The following is a 26,126-nucleotide window of genomic DNA, read 5'->3' as shown; positions in this document are numbered from 1 at the left end:
ACACATATATAAATGTCACTGTTAATATATATTTGAAAGCTTACACTTTTATATATAGTTCCTTTAATATAACAGGTAGATCTATAAGAAACAAACTTTAACACAGTCTTGTCTCTTAATTTCTGTCTATAAACATTATAAACACAATGTGTATATACACTCAGACAAACCAAACATCACTTGGGTTGTTATTGTTTTAATCAGCGATTTTCGAGATTGGAGCAGTGGATGCAGGGTGCCATCCCCCGTTTTCTTGTTGGGTGAGTCACTCAGCTCCCGTTTTCTTTGGGTGAACGCTGGGTTAGCGCCCGTTTTCTTTTGGCTGCCCATTCTCTGTGATTGAGTCTGGAGGGACTCATTTATACTGATTTATATAGTAAAAACACTAGTTTTACAGCTTTTTTCGAAGGACCTTGGCTAGTACGTTATTTGTACACTGTAGTACAACATATTTGGACCACAGTGTGGCCTTTATCCGGTTCGAGCACGACCAATATGTTGAGAAATGGTATTACCAGATAAGTTTAATTTTAAATTTAAATATAGGGAACACTTAGCTGATAAAAGACAGCAAATCGTCTACACAGCCGCCCCTGCAGACGAGGTCTTGAAAAGCTGTCGAAGTCATCTCTCAACGGGCTGTAAAGAGTTATAATTTGTATGATTATAAATTACCCCTAGGGGGTGTTATGTCAGCATATTTCATTCACTGATTGCTGACAAATTACGTACTTGTTTGGACTTAAAAGTCCACACCTTACTGCCAACTATAGGTTGATTACAAACTCCTTGCGACTCAAGAACGGCGCAGTCCCCCGTACTACAAGAAATTCGTAACCTACCTTGCTCTTGTAGCGTGAGCTATGGTGTTCTTCACACCTTCGACAGATATCAGTGACTTGATAGAAGCTGAAGTGTCCTTGGATGTCCACGTCTTCCATAGTCTAGGAATACGCACACTAGTACACTATGTTCAACAAGATTTGTCTTTATTGTTCACAATCTTATCACTAAAGAAGCTGATCACACTTCTCTTAAGTGTTTATTGTGTTTTATGAGATACTTTGTTCACACTAACGCACAGATCGTTCTTTGTTGGTTATCCTGGCATCAGTGTCACTCTCAGTAGAGTCAAAAGTAATCTGAAGACACCACAGCACCCCACGCCGTTACTGCCCCTTGCACAAAGGAAAAGCTGACGTAGTACTTTTGCTTCCTTGCCACTTCCTCGATGAAGCAAAACAGAATGCTTAAGACAGCAAGATTTAAACATAGACAACAATGTCCACTATCTTTACTATGGTAATAAAGTGGGAGCAGGATTTTCCTTAATTGTCCTGCTAAAGTAAGAGATGTACTGTCTCTTTTTAAAATACACTCTGCAACACAGGACTGCAAGGAGCAGCGGTCGCTTGACCACGTCGCATACTCGTACTGCATCTTCGATCAATTACTCACTGTAGCAGTAAACAAGATGCTTGCCCCTTCTGAGAGGGCTGGGCCCCTCAGGGTTGAAAGGGCTGAAAGGGGCTGAAGGGGGCTGATACCCCCCTCCTGGAGAAAATTTCTCCACAGTTGTCCAGAGGGCTGAGGAAGGGTTGTTGAGGTGGTTCGGACAGGTAGAGAGAATGGAGCGAAACAGAATGACTTCAAGAGTGTATCAGTCTGTAGTGGAAGGAAGGCGGGGTAGTGGTCGGCCTAGGAAAGGTTGGAGGGAGGGGGTAAAGGAGGTTTTGTGTGTGAGGGGCTTTGACATCCAGCAGGCATGCGTGAGCGTGTTTGATAGGAGTGAATGGAGACAAATGGTTTTTAATACTTGACGTGCTGTTGGAGTGTGAGCAAAGTAACATTTATGAAGGGATTCAGGGAAACCGGCAGGCCGGACTTGAGTCCTGGAGATGGGAAGTACAGTGCCTGCACTCTGAAGGAGGGGTGTTAATGTTGCAGTTTAAAAACTGCAGTGTAAAGAACCCTTCTGGCAAGACAGTGATGGAGCGAATGATGGTGAAAGTTTTTCTTTTTCGGGCCACCCTGCCTTGTTGGGAATCGGCCACCCAACAAAGCCCAAACAAGACGTAATAGCAGTGTCTGGAATAACCAGACACTGTCACATTTCTGAAACATCCCGAAGAGAAGGCAGAAGCAAAGTTCTTTGGAAAGATTTTTAGCATAAGTCAAACCTGGTGAGCTTCAACCAGGTCCAAACAGGGAAAAGAGACAAAAAAGAGAAGAGGACTCTCCTTCCAAACAATAACATTTCCTCCTCCTCCCTTTTCATTATTATCCTAGTAGGCACTCCACTCTATTCAGCAAAGTAAGGAAGGTTAAATTAGCATTTATTTCATCTAATTCTTTTGTACTTATGTATTTATTTTAGTATTAAGCAATGTTTATATTACATATTTTAGCATTAAGTAATGTGTAAATTACATATTTTATTATTAAGCAGTGTTTAAATTATTTATACAACCCCATCAGTGTATAATATGCCAACATGGGGACGGATTAATCATTGTCCCTATATTTCTTATGTGAAAATTAGTTTGGTATACGTCCTGTTTCGTGTAAGTGCAAGGTCGTGGAACGGATTAAGGACGTATACCAAGGTACCACTATATATGTATATATATATATATATATATATATATATATATATATATATATATATATATATATATATATATATATATATATATATATATATATATATATATATATATATATATATATATATATATATATATATATATATATATATATATATATATATATATATATATATATATATATATATATATATATATATATATATGTGTGTGTGTGTGTGTGTGTGTGTGTGTGGTGTGTGTGTGGTGTGTGTGTGGTGTGTGTGTGGTGTGTGTGTGTGTGTGTGTGTGTCGTGCCGAATAGGCAGAACTTGCGATCTTGCATTAAATAGCAACGCTCATCTTGCCATATAGGACAAGTGAAAATTTGTGTATGCAATAATTTCGCCAAAATCATTCTGAACCTAACGAAAAAAAATATATTTCAATGTGTTTGTTTAGTATTAAATTATTGTAAACAAATCTAAAATATATTTAGTTGGGTTAGGCTAAAATAAATTGTTCTTGTTATAATAAGGTTAGGTAAGTTTTCTAAGATTCTTTTGGTGCAAAATTAAATTTTTTTTATATTAACATGAATGAAAAAATATATCTTTGAACGTATAAGAGAAAATTTTAGAAAGGACTTAATTTTAAATGAGTTCTTGCTAATTGACCAGTTTTACATATTCGGCACGACATATATATATATATATATATATATATATATATATATATATATATATATATATATATATATATATATATATATATATATATATATATATATATATATATATATATATATATATATATATATATGTCACAACGTGTAGATACACAGAGTATCTGCAATTAATTTTGTCAACCAGTCACCATCCTCGTCATAAACTTCGTTAATTTTTTCATGAAAAAACACTTTGCTCCTCTGTTTAATATGTCTAGGTTGCCAGAAGTCACTTCTGCCCAGTAGAGAAAGCAGATGAATTTTTTTCTTGGACTTGTACATTTGAACCTCCATACCGAGCTTTGTATATTTGTATTTCTTAACTGGCACTGACATATTTTTCTCTCTTCATGAATGAGGTTGAGCTATATTGTCATTTTTTGTAAGAAGAGTATTGAGGAATTGTACATAACAGCATGACTTACATACTATATGAGACATGTGTTGTAAGTATTACTGTATTTTGTGTCCCCCAGGGAGCATGGCTTGGCTCAGGAATGATGTGTTGTCGTTCCTGCCAGACCTCATCACCTACACGACACTCACATTAGTCGTCGCCATCGTACTGCCATGGCTCATCAGGAGGCAGCGGAAGGTATCTGCAGATTTTTAAGTACAGCGCATTTACTGTAACAAAAACAGTCATTGTTTTAATTTTGGAAAATGTCACATAGATCAGGATAGCAGCACAATGTGATATTTCAAGGTTTGATAAGAACAAACGTTATATAAAGGAGGATTAGCCGCAAAATGCTGTTGTATTAATTTGGATAATAAATAAAAGGCAGTAATTATGTGGACTAGGGACATCTCAGTGTTATATAGCTAAACAGTTTCTCGGTACTAAATTGTGAGATTGAATGATTCCCCAGTGACGATTTGTTGTGTCTTGGCATCTTGTATAACAGATCACAGTAGATGTGACACTAAAGCCTAACATTAAATAGCGATCTCTGGGTGGTCTTCCTTCATCTTTTTTTTTACACAAAATATGCATTTCAAATGTTAAATTAACGTACCTAAATTCTTGTTAAAAAAAATGTTTCTGTATTATAAATTTTGTTTCGTTTCTCTTATTAAATATTTTATTTAAATAGATATGGCTGATAGAGCAGATCCCAGGACCGAAGGCACTTCCTATACTCGGTAATGCACTTGATATCATTGTTGAGCCTCGAGGTAAGTTGACGTTCATGGGGACTAAGTTTGCTCTAGATATTTTAATCATAGCACATTGTTGTCTCTTAATTATAGTACATAATTTTCCCATTTGTTTATCAGTTGAATATAGTGTGTAATTCTCACATTTATTGCTTGGGTACTTTTCGCACTTATTATTATTATTAAAGTATAGTTCTCGGTGTAAATATTAAGTATTATTGCCAATGATTTTTTTTGGTACTCTAAAGCGTTAAATTTTGGGCAGCATATTTCCATGTAGAACAATATTTCATATTTGTATTTTGAGAGGCAAGGTGAATACTTTCAGCCATTCTGTATTTTGGTGAACAATATTCCTGTAAAACAAGCAAGAGCTCCTGGGGAAGATGCGAGTAATACCAAACACGGGAACGATCCTTAATTTTCATGCAACGTTTTAGAAATGTTTCGGTCCATTGAGGACAGAAATATCACTAAGCGTCAAGTTTCATCTCCAGTTAGAGGTTGACTATGTAGTGTTGCAGCCACGATACTGTAACTTGTATTCCTCACATAACATTTTGCTTGTGTGATACTGAAATGTGTTGTATTGTGGTTCTGTCTACATCCTACTTTACTCTCCTATCATATCTTAGCATTTACATCCCCCCCCTCCCCAACCCTGTAGAATTAGGGAAAGGAATAATAATAATGGAAGAATTGTAATGTATTTCACCAGTGTCACAAAGTACATTACTAATACTGTAACAAAGTACAAAATTATTTTACATTTATGGTAGATTAAATGTCGTCACTGAGAAAATAATTCTAAAATCTTTGGTTTAAGAAATTAAATAGAGTAGTACCTAAGTAAATTAAAAAATAAATCCCAAGGCATTATTTTGTGGAAATGTCAATAATAATTCTAATAATTATTATGGTATGTGCTCGCTTGTTTGCTGTCGTAGTTCGTGCTTTATTTGTGTCAGTAAAGTACATTGTCAATTATCAGAAGAATTGTATGAATGTATCTATACAGTATTTGCACTTTATTTGCATTAGCCTCTGATGAAATTCATATATCTTGACATAAACTTACAAATGTAGTTGGACATATACGTATACAATACAGCAATGATGAGTTAAACATGTGCAACATCTGGGTAACTTTACTGCAGATGTTTCGCCATCCAGTGGCTGTATCAATACAAATTCAAGGACAAAGTTGGAAGATAGTGTAACTATATATATTCCCTCAGTCTTGGAGTTGGTCGTCTCACGACCACGGTGCTCTTCGTGAAGAGTCTCACGACCACGGTGCTCTTCGTGAAGAGTCTCACGACCACGGTGCTCTTCGTGAAGAGTCTCACGACCACGGTGCTCTTCGTGAAGAGTCCCACGACCACCGTGCTCTTCGTGAAGAGTCCCACGACCACCGTGCTCTTCGTGAAGAGTCCCACGACCACCGTGCTCTTCGTGAAGAGTCCCACGACCACCGTGCTCTTCGTGAAGAGTCTCACGACCACGGTGCTCTTCGTGAAGAGTGTCACGACCACGGTGCTCTTCGCAAAGAGTGTCACGACCACGGTGCTCTTCGTGAAGAGTGTCACGATCACGGTGCTCTTCGTGAAGAGTGTCACGACCACGGTGCTCTTCGCAAGGAGTGTCACGACCACGGTGCTCTTCGTGAAGAGTGTCACGACCACGGTGCTCTTCGTGAAGAGTGTCACGACCACGGTGCTCTTCGTGAAGAGTGTCACGACCACGGTGCTCTTCGTGAAGAGTGTCACGACCACGGTGCTCTTCGTGAAGAGTGTCACGACCACGGTGCTCTTCGCAAAGAGTGTCACGACCACGGTGCTCTTCGTGAAGAGTGTCACGACCACGGTGGTCTTCGTGAAGAGTGTCACGACCACGGTGCTCTTCGTGAAGAGTGTCACGACCACGGTGCTCTTCGTGAAGAGTGTCACGACCACGGTGGTCTTCGTGAAGGGTGTCACGACCACGGTGCTCTTCGTGAAGAGTGTCACGACCACGGTGCTCTTCGTGAAGAGTGTCACGACCACGGTGCTCTTCGTAAAGAGTGTCACGACCACGGTGCTCTTCGTGAAGAGCCTCACGACCCCGGTGCTCTTCGTGAAGAGTCTCACGACCACGGTGCTCTTCGCAAAGAGTGTCACGACCACGGTGGTCTTCGTGAAGAGTGTCACGACCACGGTGGTCTTCGTGAAGAGTGTCACGACCACGGTGCTCTTCGTGAAGAGCCTCACGACCCCGGTGCTCTTCGTGAAGAGTGTCACGACCACGGTGCTCTTCGCAAAGAGTGTCACGACCACGGTGGTCTTCGTGAAGAGTGTCACGACCACGGTGCTCTTCGTAAAGAGTGTCACGACCACGGTGCTCTTCGTGAAGAGCCTCACGACCCCGGTGCTCTTCGTGAAGAGTCTCACGACCACGGTGCTCTTCGTGAAGAGTGTCACGACCACGGTGCTCTTCGCAAAGAGTGTCACGACCACGGTGCTCTTCGTGAAGAGTGTCACGACCACGGTGCTCTTCGTGAAGAGTGTCACGACCACGGTGGTCTTCGTGAAGAGTGTCACGACCACGGTGCTCTTCGTGAAGAGTGTCACGACCACGGTGCTCTTCGTGAAGAGTGTCACGACCACGGTGCTCTTCGTGAAGAGTGTCACGACCACGGTGCTCTTCGTGAAGAGTCTCACGACCACGGTGCTCTTCACCAACTGATTGAGGGACTAATTACCTCATCTTTTATGTATAGTTCTATTATCTTCCAATTTTGTCCTTGAATTTGTATTAATAAAGCCACTGGATGGCGACACGTCTACAAGATACCCAGATGTTAGATATGTGTCTAATTCTTCATCAAACGTTCAAATACACATGTATTACGTATAATTTTTGTACGGGTATATAGTATTTGTTTATAATTATATACATCATAATCCAAGATATTTCGTTTCATTTACTTCATCTGTTTTAACACTGAGGTTTCAGAGGAGAAAAATATTTTCATCAATATAGAAAAGAGAATGGAAAAATAAATAAACGACTCGAGGTATAATATTGAAGAAAGTTTTTTCAAGGCTTTTAATTAGTTAAATAAGAGTAAAAATTGGCCGTTGTAGTTCTGGTATGATGTTAGGGCAGGAGTATGTACAGCCCAGGATGGTCCTCTGATGTTTGAAGGAAGGGTGTAGATTATCCTTGGTACCTTTGATATACCTTTGAAGAGTTTTGAGAGCTTCTTTACTCTTTGAGTCCCGCCATTGGCCAGACTCGTCAGGTGCTTGCCTTGTCAACCAGGCTGTTGCTGCTGGAGGCCCGCTGCCCTACATATCCAGCACAGCCTGGTTGATCTGGCACTTGGTGAAGATACTTGTCCAGTTTCCTCTTGAAGGCTTCAACACTTTTTCCAGCTGTGTTTCTGATATCTTCTCGTAAGATGTTGAATAGTCTGGGACCCCGGATGTTGAATAGTCTGGGACCCTGGCTGTTGATACAGTGTTCCCTTATTGTCCTCACTGCACCCTTTCTCCTCACTGCGTTTATTTTACACTTCCTCCCATATCTCTCTCCAGTATGTTGTTATGGCAGTGTGCAGATTTGGGACCAGGCCCTCGAGTATTTTCCAGGTATATATTATCATGTATCTCTCTCTCCTCAGCTCCAATGAATACATGTTCAAGACTTGCAGGCGTTCCCAGTAGTTCAGGTGCTTTACAGGCTCAATGTGAGCCGTAAACGATCTCTGTATTTGTTCCAACTTCGATATTTCTCCTGCTTTGAACGGGGGCCGTCAGCACTGAGCAATATTCTAAGTGAGGGAGTACTAGCAATTTGAAGAGTGTCACCATCGGCATTATTTCCCTTCATTTGAAAGTTCTCAATACCCACCCCGTCATCTTCCTGGCTGTCGTGATCTTTGTCTTGTTATGGTCTTTAAAAGAAAGGTCCGCTAACATTATTATGGGTTGTGGTATTTCCTGTCACTACTTGGTTGCAGCACCACAGTTATGATATTAGAGGTGAGGAGTAGTCGTAATGTCCCAGTAAGATCAGTAGACAGGTATTTTGTTTCAATAATTTTGCGTCTACCCTGGATGACCAGGCCAGCAGCAGAGCTGATAAAGAAAATACACTGGTTACCAAAAAGTTAAATAAATACAACACTGAAGAAAGAAAGGGTGGTATTTAACTTCAAAGTCATTACAGGTAACCAGGAAAATAATAAAAAAAAAGACCAGAAATACTCCTGGTAAATCACCTTACTTGATCAGGAGAAGAGTGGAGGTGAAGTGACTCCCCAAGCTTCAACCCACACCAGGTAAGATAAATACTACTTGGAGTAGAAATTAAAGCACATCAGACACCAGGAACTGGAGTTTCGCCTCAGACCGCCAGATGAAAGTGCGGGCAGTAACACGTTAATGGTTCACTGCCTAGTTGCCAGAGTGTGTGGACGCACCTCGCACCCCTCTGCTGACAGCCAAGCTAACTACACGGTGTTGCTAAGGTTTTTAGCAGGAGACGCCATGTGAATACCGTGGGTATTGAACTTCTGCGTGGGGCAATTACGCCTATCTCTGCCCAGGAATTGCTACCCATGATCATCTGGATACGTATGGGATAGAAGATAAGGATCTGTATGTCGTGGCATTGAACCGCTCTTTCAGGATCTTCGTGAAACTACTTCATGGGCAGGTGCATGAGGGTCTAGTTGACTGCTTTCAAGACATCAGTGTGGACGTGACCCCTACTGTGAGTGTATGGTTGGTGGATGTTTCCCGCTAGTATACCTGGGTGAGGATACACAACGTGCCCTTCGAAGCAGATGAGGTGGACATTCGCCAGGTCTTTAGCAGGTATGGTGTGATACTTGTTGCCCGACAGGGCAAGTGGGAGACTGGCGTGTACACAAGACTCCCTGAGGGAAGCTTCAACCTCAAGATGTCGCTGCATCATCCTATCCCATCGTAAGTGTGTTTGGAGGAGTGTTGTACCCAGATTATGGTAACCTACGCTGGTCAGCATCGGACATGCCACTCTGCAGTTAGTACGACCACGTAGTGGAAGGCATGGGCAGGCCAGGAGGCCAGCTGGTAATGCTCCAACTGGCAAAGAGCAGGTGGATCCCGAGCCCAACAGGGTCGGTGATGGAGGGCGCGGTCGACTCTGGAGTGAGGTGACTGAGGCTCCAGTGGTGGGACAAGAGCTGGAAGTGACGATTACTAAGCAACCTGAGCCGCTGGAGGTGCAGCGGGAGTCGGTGGGGGCAAAGGACTTCGATGCAGCTATTGAAACGGTGCTGCAGGCCTTGTACCCTTCACCGAAGGAGGTCTCTGTGGCTGGGCCGCTGGGCAGTCAGGAGACCATATAAGTGGTGGATGATTGACGAAACGTGGCCGTGGGTGATGGTGTGAACGACGAGGAAGTGCTGACACCTGGTCAGGTGGCTTTGCCGACGATCGTGGTGGAGGCGCACCATGCAGACGACCCTGTTCAGTGCATGGAGGAGGACGTTGTAATCAGAAAGTGGGCGGCGACGACGTCTGATTCTGATGACTTTCTGACTCTGGCCCAACGCACAGGAAAGAAGGCTTGGGTGGAGGGGGGAAGTAGTGTGAGAGGAAGAAAGCACAATCAGCAGACAGTGCAAGGTGGCCCTGGAGTAATGCATGGTGAGCGTGGCAAGGGAAATGCACAAGGCCCTGGTGAACACTTGCAGGTGAGCTGTGGGGCAGAGGGGGCGGAAACCTTAGCAGGCCTCCTGTGCATGACTTTAAATGCCAATGCACTGTGTGTGCAATTGAAGCGTGAATGGTTGCGCATGTTTTTGTGTCGACACCACATGGATGTTGCCTGCCTTCAAGAGCATAACTGGAAGGTTCAAAGAGTTTGAAGTGGTGGGTTACCAGGGTTTTGTCGCGCATTCTGCGTGCTTGAAAGGGAGGGTGGCAATCTTGCTCAGGAGTGAGGGGGGCGGGGTTGAGGGTAGGTCTTTACATGTGGATGGTAGGTGGGGAGATGAGCGAGTGTCTTTCGTATGTGTGTATGTGCTTGCAGAGAATATTGTGAGTGTTAAGGCTGCCTTTGTCTGAGAGGAGTTGGTTTATTTTTCGTAGGTGGGGACTGGAATTGCATGGAATGCTGGGGGGCTGTGGCACCATGGGGGTGGGCTACTTTTCGCATGTTTTAGAAGAGCTCATCCGTAATGTTCACTTGAAGGGTGGATCTGTGAGAGTGTGAAGCGGTTTTATGGGTGTTGGCATTGGCCCATGACCCCGGGAAAATCAGGGTGGAGGCTTTGCAAAGGGTGCTTGGGGAAATGTGGTGACTCTAGGAGAGGGGTTTTACCCAATGTATGATTGTGGAAACATTTGGGGGAGGTTTAGCAGGTTGAGGATAGAAACCCGAGCGTACGAGGTCATGTTTTTTTTTTACATGGCATATTGCCATCAGACACAGTCCTGTGGGATAGGAGGGTAGGAGGTGAAGGGTGGTGTAAGTTGTGTCGGGGGAGAAAACAGCTTTTCATGTCGTGTAGTTTTGTGAGGGGTTGGGGGGCATCAGCGAATGAGTTGGTCTGGTTGAGGCAAGGGTGGGGTGGAGGGGCATGTCAGTTCTGCGAGAGCTGTGTTTGAATGTTTGGAGGGTGGGTGAGGGTACTGCACATGCTCTGGCATATGTGATGGTGGACTTCGTCTACATCTCATGGAGCATGAGGGCGTCGAATGAATCAGAGGTGAGGAAGCTTGTTCTGGCAGCAACGTTCTTTCTTTACGTTGTGTAAAAATCAGGATTCTTTATGGGACTAGGTGGGAGGAGTGCTTTCCGGTGGGTTACCATACCCTCACGGTGCAGAATGTGCTTGTGATATAAAGGGGGGAATGCTCAGGGAAAGGACGATGGGCTTGCCGTCAGGAGAGAGAGAGGGGTTTGGGTATGGGGTGAGGAGTGCCACGTCAGGTGTGGCATGGCAAGCAGCATGGTGTTCGCACCTCTAGATAGGTGGGATCATGAGGAGCCGTTTAGCAAGCACCTAACAGGAGGTGTGGGTGAATTTGAGTTATGTGAGTGAGTGGTCCGGATTGGGAGGCTCTGATGTGTTCTGACTGTGGTGTGTGTGAACATGTTAGACTGACGTGCGTGGAGGCTGCCCACGCCTGTGTGTGTCAAAAGTATGCCGCTATGGTGGAGGGTGGCATTGGCTGCCGGGGTAAGAGTATGGGTTCTACCAGAGGCCGGTGTTGCCTCTGGGCCCTAAGATCCTGTTGTGTTAAGTCCCATTATATCATGTTCTGGTATGCTACATATTGTTATGTCATGTTGTATACCATCTTAACGGCAAATTGAGTACTGTTAATGTTATGTTTTGTTATATTTTGTTAGCATGTCCTGTTTATGCAATGGGAGTAAACATGGAGGGTATCCTGGGTTGACACACAGTGTGGCCATTTGTAATGGCTCATACTTTCATCATGTGTATGTATATTTAGTAAAGTGTATTTTCTCAGGTTAGGGTACATGCCCGCTGGGATCGGGAGGGGATTAGCGGGTGGGATGAGCAACGGGATGTCTGGGCTGGCCACAAGGTGCTGCCGATGTTCACAAGTCATTTCATTTTATGTCTTTAGTACCAGGCACCATATTGCGATGTGTTACACACCATGTTTCTTAGTGTAGGGTGAGGGGTTGGGGGCTTTGTTTGTCGCCCCGCAGTTGTGTAGTCTGTGACATGATTAGGTAGTAAACTGTCAGGAGCGGTCATGTGACTTTTTATATATATTTATCATATAAATGTAATGGCATGTTTTAAATAAAATATAAGGGAAAAAACACATAATAACGGCTTTTCCCTCGCAATTGTGCTCAAGTCTTTCTCCTCTGGTTAAATCAGTAAATTTAATAATGCAAAAATCATAGACAGGTAAAGCAAATGAAGATATTTTGCATTATATAAATTCTAGAAAAGTTGTGTAATCTGCTCCAAGTAATCTGTGACTGGAACGATACACAAATAACCCGCACATAGAAGAGAGGAGCTTACGACGACGTTTCGGTCAGACTTTACAAAGTAAATGATCCAAGTCGGACCGAAACGTCGTCGTAAGCTCCTCTCTTTTATGTGCGGGTTATTTGTGAATCTGTTAGTCTTACTGTGCACACTTAATCTTTTTTCACATTCTGAGTAATCAAGCTCTAAATCACCTAGTTTATATCTACGAGGGTTATTTTAATTCAAATGGATTAGGACTTTATACTTGTCTACAGCCAACTGAGTCTAAAAACAAAAGAATGGAGGAACATAATAGAAGGTCTACTGGTCCGTAGAAAACAAGTCCTTGTCAAAACCACCTCACCCACTCACCCATTTGTCCAACATTGTCCCAAAGCTTTCCAATAATTAACTTAACTACCTCAGCTAAGAATCTAACTCAGCTTTTTTTTCACTCATATATTTTTTTTTATTTTATTTAAAACATTGCATACAAAAACACATAGGTAGTGACGTATATTACAATAGTACAGATATATATAAGAAGAGGCATTATTTATGACTCTTTTCCAGTCCACTATGTAACACAATTCGTAATGGCGCTACTACAAACCATCACTGATTTTTCATACTTCAAAATTGACACAATACAGCTTACGATACTAGTGAGCAAAAACCCACAAATTAAATGTCCACTTCCACGTGCTGCAACACAATGTAGAAAACGTTAATGAAACATTAATCAAGGAAGGTATCCTTGATACGTTTGCAGTTTAATTTATAAACAATTATCGGCACTGGCAGTGTTATTAAGACTATACACACACGACATACATAAACTAACAGTTACTTTAACAATTTTATACTCCAGAATTATACACTGTTAAATCCCTACTAGGTAAAATAACATACATCTGCAAGTGATTAACTATATCAATAATATCCTCAAAACTCATGTGGAGTCATATCACAATAGTTTTCAAAAGTTCATTTAAGATTCACATACAAATATATATACAAAGCAACATACCACATTTAACAATATACAGGGAATGAATGGGGGTTCCACCCTGGCACTGCACAAGGTACTGAAACTGCCACGTACATGAAGAGGAGTGTGATTAACCAAAATGGCCCTATACGTTCATACAATTTCAGCCCTAACACTAAACTAACACCTTTATGCAGCTGATAAGTACAGCGCTGCTCTGAGACGAAGGTTACTGTACAAAATACATTCAGTCAACACAGTAACACTGACACTCAAGTAACTGCTTCCTGTGTACATGTGGCTTGTATGGCTCTTCAATGACTCGTCTATATACATAGGACACATAAATATTACATGTACCACAAATCAGGCAATGAGCAGGCTGTGAACAGTGGCACCACACTGTGAACAGTGGCACCACACCAAATGCTGTCTACCACTAAGTACATGTAGAATAAGCCACACCGAGGACATCCTCACAAGTGGGCATGGCTAAAAAAAGTACTTGGACTATGATACAGCAACTGCATTCACACATGTATTCAGGGTCTTGTGTTACAATGGCCCAAGTCTCTAGTGGTTCCACTCAGGCATACACATCTCACAATTACACCCAGTAAGGCTTAATCAGCATAAACTAAGCAGGGCTTGCCAGGCCACCACTCACCAAGACCAACACCTTCCCCTTCCCCCCCCCGGATCAACTCCCAGCACTTTTACACCCAGGAGCCAAGCCCATTGTATATCCTCAATGACCCCCCCACCCCACTGTTACTCGGTACCCCTCCATTCACACCCACCTTTAACACACCTAACTCCCTCCTCCCCTCACAAGGTCAACAGACTCCCCACAGTGAGATTCCTGTAACCTTCCAGAAAACATGACTCCCACAGCATTCTATAGTTGCCTTTATTACAACACAACGTCCTGTAAAACGTTACTGCCAACACCCAACGCCTCATTTCCCATTCCTCCCCTCCTACCCCATGAGATAAACATGTATTCTACAATCACATTACAATCACCCTTGCCACTTCCTCGGATACCCCCCCCCACACCCACGTCTAAACTGAATGCCCTCAACACAGACACCCACCGAAATCTCCAAAACCCAACTCATCCATTCTCTGATCCCTCCCAGCCCCTCACAAAAATGCACCATGCGAAATGCAGTTTCCACCTCCCAGCAGAGCCCACATCGCCCTTTATCCACAAAGCTTCTATCCCATACCACCTGCTCCCAAGTAGGAAAAGATACTTCACTTCTTGTACCATAAGCTGGATCTGCAGCTTGCTAAATCTAGACCAAATGCTCCCCCAATCATACATGGGGAATAACCCCATGTATGATTGGGGTGGGGTACCACCACCCACCCTACTAACACCCTATACAGAACCCTCATCTGCATCCTATCAGGCTCTCTAACCATCACCATAGCTCGCAATAATTTCTCGCATTCATGCAACTCCCTGCCCCAATACATTTTCCACAACATCTCGTGCACCCTCCGCAGGTTCTCCCCATGAAATACACCTACCCTCATCACCACTCATTTAACAGACACACACAATGCCATCGTATGCAGATCCAGGAGAGCTAAGCCCACTTGATGCACCAGCAACATCACAACCTTCCCTCCTCAACCAATCGCAGCCCGACTCCCATAAAAACTGTAACACCCTCCTTAGGATGCGAGTAATAGCCAGCCCCATTAACGTTTGCAACATACCACGCCTTACTATAGAGCAGTAATCAGTGTCAAGTGATACGGCCTGCTAATAACCCACTAACCCCGACCACTTCCGCCCACCCACTCCCCAACCCCTCCACACACCCTTGCCTCTACTAACCTGTAAAAGGGGTTCTGCACGCATTCAAACAGCATCTGAGACAGTGGACACCCCCTGCCATAAGCCCCTCACCATTACCACCGCCCCACCACATGATCGTTAACCTACACCCTGACCCTCGCACCCCTGTACGTGTCTACCCACCTCACAATGTCTTCACCAAACCCTGCCTAACGAGAAAGCCCAACATAGCTTCCCTATTCACCATGTCATAAGCTCCCGCCCAGTCTAAGGCCAGCAATGCCACCCCCCCGCTCTCCTCCATGTCCTCCACAAGCCCATCCAGAACCCCATGCCCATTCAACATTGACTGACCTGGCTATCTATACTGACTCAGCGGCACTACCTTATCTACCATACACTTCATATGATTATCTCACAATTTCTATATTCCTGAAGGATCCTCTGCTTCTCCCCCTTTGGCACCAACACCACTACCACTGTTGCCAGCTCCTCCCTCAACCTACCCCCCTCCTTCGTCACATTAAACAACCTCACCAAAAACCCTCTCATTATGTTCCAGTATTATATTTAAAATTCTCTGGGAAGGCCCCCAAACCTGGTGATCTCCCTCTACCCATCGCCGACAGTGCCTTCCATATTTCCTCCTCCTCAATCACACCCCCCCAGTGCCTTTCTGTTGCTCCCACCAAGCTCACACGGTATACTCGTACACATCCCCTCCATATCCTTCTCCTTCCCTCTTCAACTTCTCCAATATTCTCCATACCATCTATCTGCATTCACCTCCATTCCCTCTGTCGTCCTTATCACCTGACTCTCCCAAAAACCCTCCAACGGACCATGCACCTCCAAATGTGACATCGTGGTGGCCTGTCTTCTCTGCTGCTGCCCCCGTGGCACACTCATCGACGGCCTATCCCCCCATAACACCTCGTCTATGCCTGCCTGTACCCACACTGCAGTAAACCGCTCGTCCTGAATTCTCTGAATCCACTCCTTCAACTCCTCTATGTCCTCCACCAGGTATACCCAAAACATTGCCCCTCTCCCATAACAGCACCTCAGCCTATCCTCTAAATAATTAGACATTCCATATTTCATCTGGTTTATCGGTTTGCCCTCACTTATGAAGAACTTACGTATCTCGGCATTGCGACCTCATCCTACCAACCCACCACGTCATGCACCCCCTGCCCCTCTGCACTTAGCCTCCCTCAAATTTCCTCAAAACACCCTGTGAGGGAAAAGTTCAATAGATAGGAGTAGCGAGGGAGTATATAGTAACAATAGTTTCATTCCCAGCTACTTGTTAAGGTAGGGTAAGTCAAGCTCCCGCTATTCCCGGCTTTTTTGCCCCCTCCCCGAAAGTGATAGTTTCATTGCCGGCTACTTACTAAGGAAGGGTAAGTCAAGCTCCCTCTATTCCCGCCTTTTTTTCCCCCACCCCGAAAGTGATAGTTTGACTGCCGGCTGCTTGTTAAGGTAGGGTCAGTCTAGCTCCAGCTATCCCTTCCCCTCCTTCTTCCCCCCCCCCCCCGAAAGGTGACGTGTGGGGCTCTGGTCCAGACAGTAATCACTAGACTCACAGCTTCCAGCACTACTGTAAGTACATGCCTGCCTTGTATTCTAGTGGATTTATTCTTTGAAAGCTTCACTTTTGACCAATAATAAACTTAGTCCTTTCAGTTTTGCTCTAAGTTGACTGTTGTAATAATCACCACATCTTTTAGGTATTGTACTTATCATGGAGAGTGATTTCTTAAGCAGTGGGTAACATGTCTATCTTTCCAGCTTGGATGACAGAGAGGGTCACCTGCCAATCAACGAGTAGAACTGATGGAGATAGACTAACGTCCTGAGACTTCCCCTTTTTGGATTTAATTACCTGTGCACCTGTATGAAATTGCAGGACGTAACCCCTCATCATTACAGCAGAAAGAACCTGCTTTCCTGTCATCGGGATAGAATACTCACAGCTATACTGTGAATGACGAACCAATGGGTTGTAACCAACACCTGCGATCCCCCCCCCATCATCAGCAACGGCTACAATTTCAACAACACGCAGTGTCACCAACACCAGACACCCAAGTTTTATATTAGCATTGAATTCAGTTATCATTTATATTTTTCATTTTTCATTTTCTTTATTGTAGGATTAATATTTCATATTTAAGTGTTCTATATTTTATATTTTCTATATAATAAAGTGTTTATGTTTGTCTGTTATTTCTTTTTCTATTCATTAATTTTCCTGAGGAGGAGCCAGCCTTGGTAATACTGTCTGAAGTTATTACAGGGCTGAGTAAGCCTTCACAAGTGGCGACCTTGCCAGGATCATCTATACTGAATCAAGACTCAATTCCATCTCGAATCTACCATTGGAACTTCAATGCCGCATACCACAGATGGTTACCACCAGCCATGAGTAATCATTCTCTATGGTGGGACTACAGTGCAGGTATTTAAAAGATTTGGTGATTGTTATGGTCTCAATTTATTGTAAGTCAAGTCAAGGCAGGAATACTAGTTAATTCTGCCATCTATTTTTGTGTGAGCTTGAAACACTTTGGAGGATTAGACTCTAGGGACCCGAGATTTTCCAGTGATAATTTGTTTCATTGAGCTCTTTATTATATCAAGGGAACTGTTATAGGACACTCTTGATTTGTTGGTGAGAATATTGGATGGTCAAGTGACCCCATTCTACTTACTGTTTGCTTGGAGCCGGCATAGAACCCTTCATTTTAATTAATACATATTGTTTAATTGAAGCAGGGATCGAGCCCTCTGGTTTATTTACAGTTTGAGCGGAGCAGGAATTGTACCCTCCATTTTCTTTAATACCCGTTTCATTTCCCCTGATAGTTTAAGTTATTCTTGCAAGCATGGAGGAATACCAGTTTTGGATGAACGCTGGAAGTAAGTTAGGAATAACAGGGAAAAATTTAGAATCTTTCTTTAGTGCTAAGATCCAGAAAAGACTTGAAAGAGAGAGAATTGAGAGAGAAGAGAGACAGTTAGAAAGGGAAAGAGAAGAAGAAAAGGAGAGAGAGAGAATCGAAAGAGAAGAGAAAAAGGAGAGAGAGAGAATCGAAAGAGAAGAGAAAAAGGAGAAAGAGAACCTTGAAAGACAGGAGAAAAAGGAGAGAGAGAGAAATCCAAGAAAGACAGAAAGAGAAAGAGAAGACAAAAAGGAGCATGATAGACTTGATCGTGAAGAAAGAGCTAGAGAACGTGAGGAACAGGCTAAAATACGTGAGGAACAGGCTAAAATACGTGAGGAACAGGCTAAAATACGTGAGGAACAGGTTAAAATAACAGAATTTGAGGAAAGAGCAAAGGATAGAGAAGTTGAGGAAAAAGCTAGAGAACTTGAGTTAATAGAGAGAGAAAAGGATCGCGAGCTCGAAAAAGCTCACCTTGAATTAGAGAGTTAACTCTTACACAACAACAATTAGAGGAAGGAGTACTTGAACATCATGCAGCTAGTGCACATATTCCAACACCTAATTTACCTCCCTTCACAGAGGGGAAAGACAAAACTTCATACATTATCAGGTTTGAAAATACCGCTACCCTCTGTGAATGGCCTCTTGACACCTGGGCTACCAGGTTAGGAATGTTATTTTCTTGTACCGCTTTGAATATCTATGCAACTTTGTTGCAGGATATTATATGTAATTATAACCTACTGAAGAAGGCAATCCTTAAAGAATATCAAAAAACCACTAATTCTTACAGGAAAGATTTCAGGTGTGCCACCTTACAGCCTGGCCAGAACTTTCAGCAGTTACAGGTAACACTTTCGTTTGTTCGACTTTTGGATAGAGAGTTCAGGAATTGGTCGCAGTTATGAATCTCTTAGAGACTTCATGGTTGCTGACCAGTTCCTGACAGCTCTTCCCCATCATATACGAACATTCATCAGAGAACGTAACCTGATTAAAGCTGAGGAAGTTGCTGAGGCTGCTGGCCTGTATGCTGAGGCTCACAATTCCTATAAAGACCTAAAGGAATCGAACCCTAAGGGCAAGGGTTCATCAGACCTTAAGAAATCAAAGCCTCTAGTGGAAAGTAAAATGACTTCTTTTATTCCTGTTTGTCATTTGTGTGGTGTTAAGGGACATAAACGTCCAGATTGTCCTTCTAAGAAGGTCCAAAAAGTTGGAAGATGTTTTAAAGACTGTAATGACCAAGCACCCTTCTGTTCAGGAACAGTTAATCGACCTAATGTATCTACCATTTTACGAGACACTGGATGCACATGTATAGTCATTTCTAATAAGCTGTTCCTTAACCGTAAAGAAACTCATTCCTCTGCTATACTTTCAGACTACTTGGGCCGTACGGACACTTTTCCTACCATCCGTTGTTACATTAGGTCTAAATGGTTCACAGGTTGGTCTGAAGCCGTACTAGCTCCCATCACTTCTTGCTCCATACTAATAGGTAATGTAAAAGGTGCCATTCTTCCTTCTGAGGTTGACCTTTCATTACCAAAGATGGACATAGGTGTTTCAGATCCTCTTTCTGTAGAGTCAGAGAAGCCCCTCGAAAGTTCAGATGAGACAATGTCTCGTGAGATTCATGTGGGATTAAAAACCAGTGATGCTACTCTCGAAAGCGAGGTAGTAGGATCACCGGTTCACTTATTAGATGAAAGTGAAGATATCACCTCCGATACTATAAATGTCTTGACTAGGGCTCAGACCAAAGCCCAGGCTTCTCCTACTGTCCATCCTTTGATTTTCCCTGACTTTAAGCCTTTAGATATATCGAAGGACTCCTTTGTCAATTTACAACGTAATTGCCCTTCTCTTCAGAATTGCCATAATGCCGCTAAACAAAATCAAGTTATCCAAAGAAAAAACTTTTCATATAAATTAGAATATATAAAAGGTATCTTGTACAAGTCAGTATTCAAATTAAATTCAAATGAGACAGACTATTCCATCTTAGTTGTTTCAAGTCAATGCAGAGAGACTGTTCTTAAAATGGCTCATGACATGTCAGTGGCCGGACATTTCTCGCATCGTAAAACCTTAAATAAAATTAGGAAAACCTATTTTTGGCCAAAAATGTCCTCAGATGTCACTACCTATTGTAGATCGTGTAAAGTTTGCCAACTGTCATCCTCCCGAGGTACCAGGCGAGTACCTATGGTCAAAATGCCAGTCTTTATGGTACCTTTTGAAAGAGTAGCTATTGACATCGTTGGTCCTTTATCTCCACTTTCATCTGGGGGACATAGATATATATTAACATTAGTTGATTATGCTTCGAGTTTCCCTGAAGCCATACCCTTAAAGACCATAACCACTACAGAGGTGGCTGAAGCCCTTTTGTCCATCTTCTCCAGAGTGGGCATCCCTAGAGAAATTTTGTCTGACCATGGGACACAATTCACATCTGACTTAATGCAACATCTATACCAACTTCTGGGAGTGAAGCCTCTCTTCACCACACCCTATCATCCCAGCTGTAATGGGAGGATTGAGCACCAGCATTCGATTCTAAAGTCCATTTTAAGGAAACTTTGCTCCCTTAAACCTAAGGAGTGGCATCGTTACCTACCCTGTGCTTTGTTTGCCATAAGGGAAGTTCCCAGTGACTCTTTGGGGTTTTCTCCTTTTGAACTTCTCTATGGTAGACAGGCCAGAGGCCCATTGTCCATCCTTCATGACTTATGGACTAATGAGGAGGTGAGTGCTGAGGTTCAGTCTTCTTACCAGTTTCTCCTTGACCTTAGATCCAAACTTGAGGAGACCTCTGACATTGTTTCGAAAAACCTAAGCTTGTCAATGGACCAGTGCAAAACCTATTTTGATTCCAAAAGTCAGAGGAGAAGTTTTAAAGTAGGGGATGAAGTTCTTGTACTTTTGCCGATCAATTCAAATAAATTATTAGTAGCATGGAAAGGTCCATATAAAGTATTAAAAATTTGTGGGAAAGTTGACTACCTCATAGAAGTCAAGGGGAAACCTAAGCTTTATCATATCAACATCCTTAAGAAATATTACCGAAGAAATTCGGTTAACTGCCTTAATAACTTTGACTTAGTTTTTCCACACGAACTTGATACGACAACTGAAGAATGTAAGGTGTGCATAATTGACACCTCTAACTTAGACTATGATAAAGAACTACATGACTTGGTGACTCTTGACTACTCGGACGCAACCAACATTAATATTAATGAATCTTTGGATGATCATAAGAGACATGAACTACTTCAATGTGTGAGTAACTTTTCAGACGTCTTTACTGATATTCCAGGTGTTACCTCCACGGTAGTCCATAAGATTGACTTAGTGACGGACAATCCTATCAAACGAAAATTATACCCAGTTCCAGTTCACCTTAGGGATGCATTTGACTGAGAGGTAGACAAATTATTAAAACTAAAGATCATTGAACCTTCAGTATCTTCATATTGTTCGCCAGTAGTCATGGTTAAGAAGGAGGATAATTCATATAGACTTGCTATTGACTTCAGAGGCCTTAATGCTATAACTCGGTGGGATGCCCTTAATAGATAGCGATCTACACAAATTTTATGACGCTTCCTTCTTTTCAGAGATTAATATTGAGCAGGCATATCATCAAGTAATGTTAGATCCTTCTTCTAAGCAGTACACCGCTTTTCCTACACACCTAGGATTGATGCAATATAGAACTATGCCCTTCGGTTTGGTAACTGCCTGTGCTAGCTAAGTGAGACAGATGAGAAAGGTCTTGGGTAATATGCCAAATGTTTCAGTTTATTTTGATAACATTTACATAATGACATCCACGTGGGGCGAACATATCCAAACATTAACATCAGTTTTGCGTAGGTTACGCTCACATGGCCTCACTGCCAAGCTGAAGAAATGCTTCCTTGGGTATAACAAGATTAGATATCTTGGACTGATACTTTCTAATAACTCTCTGAAGCCTCTCCCCAGTAAGATCAAAGCTTTATTAGAATTTAAATTCCCCAAAACAAAGAAGCTCATGCATAGCTTTCTTGGTTCTGTAAATTTTTATGCATGGTTTATCCCGAACCTTACTGATCTTACAGGCATCTTATCCAACTTCCTTAAAAAGTCTGTGAAGGAACCTCTTGAACTTTCCGACATAGCTCAGGAAAAGTTTAATGAGATTAAAAGTATCTTTTCGAAAGACCCTATACTTAAGATTCCAGATATTAATAAAACATTTTGTTTAAGAACTGATGCCTCCAATACTGGCTTAGGTGCGGTGCTACTACAATACCATGATGGTACTCCCTTCCCTGTATGCTTCCTAAGCTGGAAACTCCTTCCCGCAGAAACGAGATACTCCACCATAGAAAAGGAATGTTTGGCCCTTGTGTGGGGTATCTCCAAACTTAAATTTTATTTGCTGGGAAAAGAATTCATTTTAGAAACAGACCACAAACCTTTGATATACCTAGAAACTTTTAAGGGAACCAACAGTCGCCTCTTGAGGTGGGCATTGGCACTCCAGGCTTTTAAGTTCCATATTGTGTATATCAATGGTTCATCCAATTATTTCTCTGACTGGTTAAGTCATGACAGTCAGTAGAATATTTCTTGCCTTACGCAACTTCCATACATTAGAACTTTTTCCTCGCCTATTCTTCTTATACTCCTTGACTATAAGACTTGGTATGGGGGAGTGTGAGGGAAAAGTTCAATAGATAGGAGTAGTGAGGGAGTATATAGTAACAACAGTTTCATTGCTGGCTACTTGTTAAGGTAGGGTAAGTCAAGCTCCCGCTATTCCCACCTTTTTTCCCCCTCCCCAAAAGTGATAGTTTCATTGCCAGCTGCTTCTTAAAGTAGGGTCAGTCTAGCTCCGGCTATCCCTTCCCCTCCTTCTCCCCCCCCCCCGAAAGGTGACGTGTGGGGCTCCGGTCCAAACAGTAATCACTAGACTCACAGCTCCCAGCACTACTGTAAGTACATGCCTGCCTTGTATTCTAGTGGATTTATTGGTTGAAAGCTTCAATTTTGACCAATAATAAACTTAGTCCTTTCAGTCTTGCTCTAGGTTGACTGTTGTAATAATCACCGCATCTTTTAGGTATTGTACTTTTCATGGAGAGTGATTTCTTAAGCAGTGGGTAACCTGTCTATCTTTCCAGCTTGGATGACAGAGAGGGTCACCTGTCAATCAACGAGAAGAACTGATGGAGATGGACTAACGTCCTGAGACTTCCCCTTTTTGGATTTAATTACCTGTGCACCTGTATGAAATTGCAGGATGTAACCCCTCATCATTACAGCGGTAAAGAACCTGCTTTCCTGTCATCGGGATAGAATACTCATGGCTATACTGTGAAGAACGAACCGGTGGGTTGTAACCAACACCTGCGATCCCCTCCCCATCATCAGCAACGGCTACGATTTCAACAACACGCAGTGTCACCAACACCAGACACCTAAGTTTTATATTAGCGTTGAATTCAGTTATCGTTTATATTTTTCATTTTTCATTTTCTTTAATGTATTATTAATATTTCATATTTAAGTGTTTTATATTTTATATTTTATATATAATAAAGTGTTTATGTTTGTCTTATTATTTTTTTTTCTATTCATTAATTTTCCTGAGGAGGAGCCAGCCTTGGTAATACTGTCTGAAGCTATTACAGGGCTGAGTAAGCCTTCACACACCCCACCACCTCCTCATGAGTTAAGACTTGAGTATTCAACTTCCAGTTGAATACTCACGCCTTGTCAGGCGATGGTTCCTCAACCGACTCAGTCACCGCTTCCTCAGCCTCCTTGCTCCACAGTCGACCATGCCCTCATCCACCTTGCCGTTTCTGATCTCGGTCCACACGATCCTGTACAACCTCACCACCGCAGTGCATCCCCCAAGGTTGTCCTCTTCTGCCATGCTCTGCAGCCATGTGGTCATATTGACCACACAGCCTACACATACGTCATTGACACACGTGTCACCATGATCTGGATCTTAAAATCCTCCAGGAAGATGTATGATGGCACAGGGTGGCGCAACATCACCTTAAGGGTGAAGGTCCCCTATGGCAAACAAGAGGGGACCTTCACATGAATCACTCTGTACTTAGAAAATACTTGCCGGGGATCTGTCTCATCCACCTCAAAAGGGACATTCCTCAGTTTGATCCAAGTTTACTGGCATAACACGTCAATCATCTTCACCTGAACTGCGTGATTGACATCAATGCATGCATCCTGGAAACGCTCTATCAGCGCCTCATACACTCGTGCCGATAACAGTTTGACGAACAACCGGAAATTTCCGTTCAGAGCCATGCCATATAAATCAGCGTCAGCAATCCCATACGTGTCTCTAATAATGGCAGGGAGCAGCACATGCGACGTATCCAGTGTTTTACCCCCTCGTAGAAGTGCACGCTGGTAAACATAGTGTCGCAACTGCAAGTGATAAAAAGAGACTAAAGAGAGGTGCAATGGCATGTCCAGTCACTCTGACGGCCAAGCAGTGAATAGATTTCCAAGGTTTTAGCCTCTGTTACCCTACTTGGAAGATTGTTCCACGCATCGACATCTCTGTTTAAAAGCCAGCACTTTCCTTGTTCTTTCTAAATCTAAATTTATCTAACTTAAATCCGTTATTTCTGGTTCTTACTTGATTCGATATTCTCAGCACTTTATTTATATTACTTGTGTTTATGCTCATCCATGAAATTAACTTCTAACTTACAATATCCATGAAATTTATTGATAAGGCTTTTCATTGCAGTGAAGCCTCTCATATGAACCAGTATTTTCACCCACCCATTGTTTGACACTTCCCTCCACTCACGTTCGGGTTGCAGTTTATGTCTCCATGTAGTTTATTCCTGAGCATATATATATATATATATATATATATATATATATATATATATATATATATATATATATATATATATATATATATATATATATATATATATATATATTTATATTTCAACATGTCGGCCGTCTCCCACCTAGGCAGGGTGACCCAAAAAGAAAGAAAATCCCCAGAACGAAAATACTTTCATCATTCAGCACATCCATCTCCTCACTAATACATAATCACTGTTTTTGCAGAGGTGCCCAGATACAACAGTTTAGAAGCATATATAAAGATACAATATAAAAAGTGACCTGAAATAATATAATAAACTTCCTGTAGAATATAATATCAGGCCCCCAATTATATATATGCCGTCTTTAAATGAATACTATTACACATCCCTCCAAACTGCCAATATCCAAAACCCCTCCTTTAAAGTGCAGGCATTGTACTTCCCATTTCCAGAACTCAAATCCGGCTATATAAAAATAACCAGTTTCCCTGAATCCCTTCACTAAATATTACCCTGCTCACATTCCAACAGCTCGTCAGGTCCCATACCATTCCTCTCCATTCACTCCTATCTAACACGCTCATGCACGATTTCTGAAAGTCCAAGCCCCTTGCCCACAAAATCTTCTTTATCCCCTCCCTCCAACCTTTTCGAGGACGACCCCTACCCCGCCTTCCTTCCCCTACAGATTTATACGCTCTCTATGTCATTCTACTTTGATCCATTCTCTCTGAATGACCAAACCACCTCAAGAACCCCTCTTCAGCCCTCTGACTAATACTTTTATTAACTCCACACCTCCTAATTTCTGCACTTCGAATTCTCTGCATAATATTTACACCACACATTGCCCTTAGACAGGACATCTCCGCTGCCTTCAACTGCCTCCTCGCTGCAGCATTTACAACCCAAGCTTCACACCCATATAATAGTGTTGATGCCACTATACTCTAATACATTCCCTTCTTTGCTTCCATTGATAACGTTTTTGTCTCCACATATACCTCAATGC

General features: G+C 42.4%; 1 protein-coding gene across 1 annotated transcript in view; it reads left to right on the top strand.

Annotated features, from left to right (window-relative positions):
- LOC138853832 (cytochrome P450 4C1-like) overlaps positions 1–26,126 on the top strand; it is a 206,576-nt gene that overhangs the window by 76,231 nt on the left and 104,219 nt on the right. The window contains exons 2-3 of the mRNA XM_070093053.1: positions 3,789–3,907; positions 4,410–4,491. Coding sequence (XP_069949154.1) covers positions 3,789–3,907; positions 4,410–4,491 — 201 coding nt within the window. The remainder of the gene's footprint in view (positions 1–3,788; positions 3,908–4,409; positions 4,492–26,126) is intronic.

The sequence above is a fragment of the Cherax quadricarinatus genome, chromosome 41 (assembly GCF_038502225.1).
Source record: "Cherax quadricarinatus isolate ZL_2023a chromosome 41, ASM3850222v1, whole genome shotgun sequence".
NCBI lineage: Eukaryota > Metazoa > Arthropoda > Malacostraca > Decapoda > Parastacidae > Cherax > Cherax quadricarinatus.
This window is presented reverse-complemented; position numbering and strand designations above follow the sequence as displayed.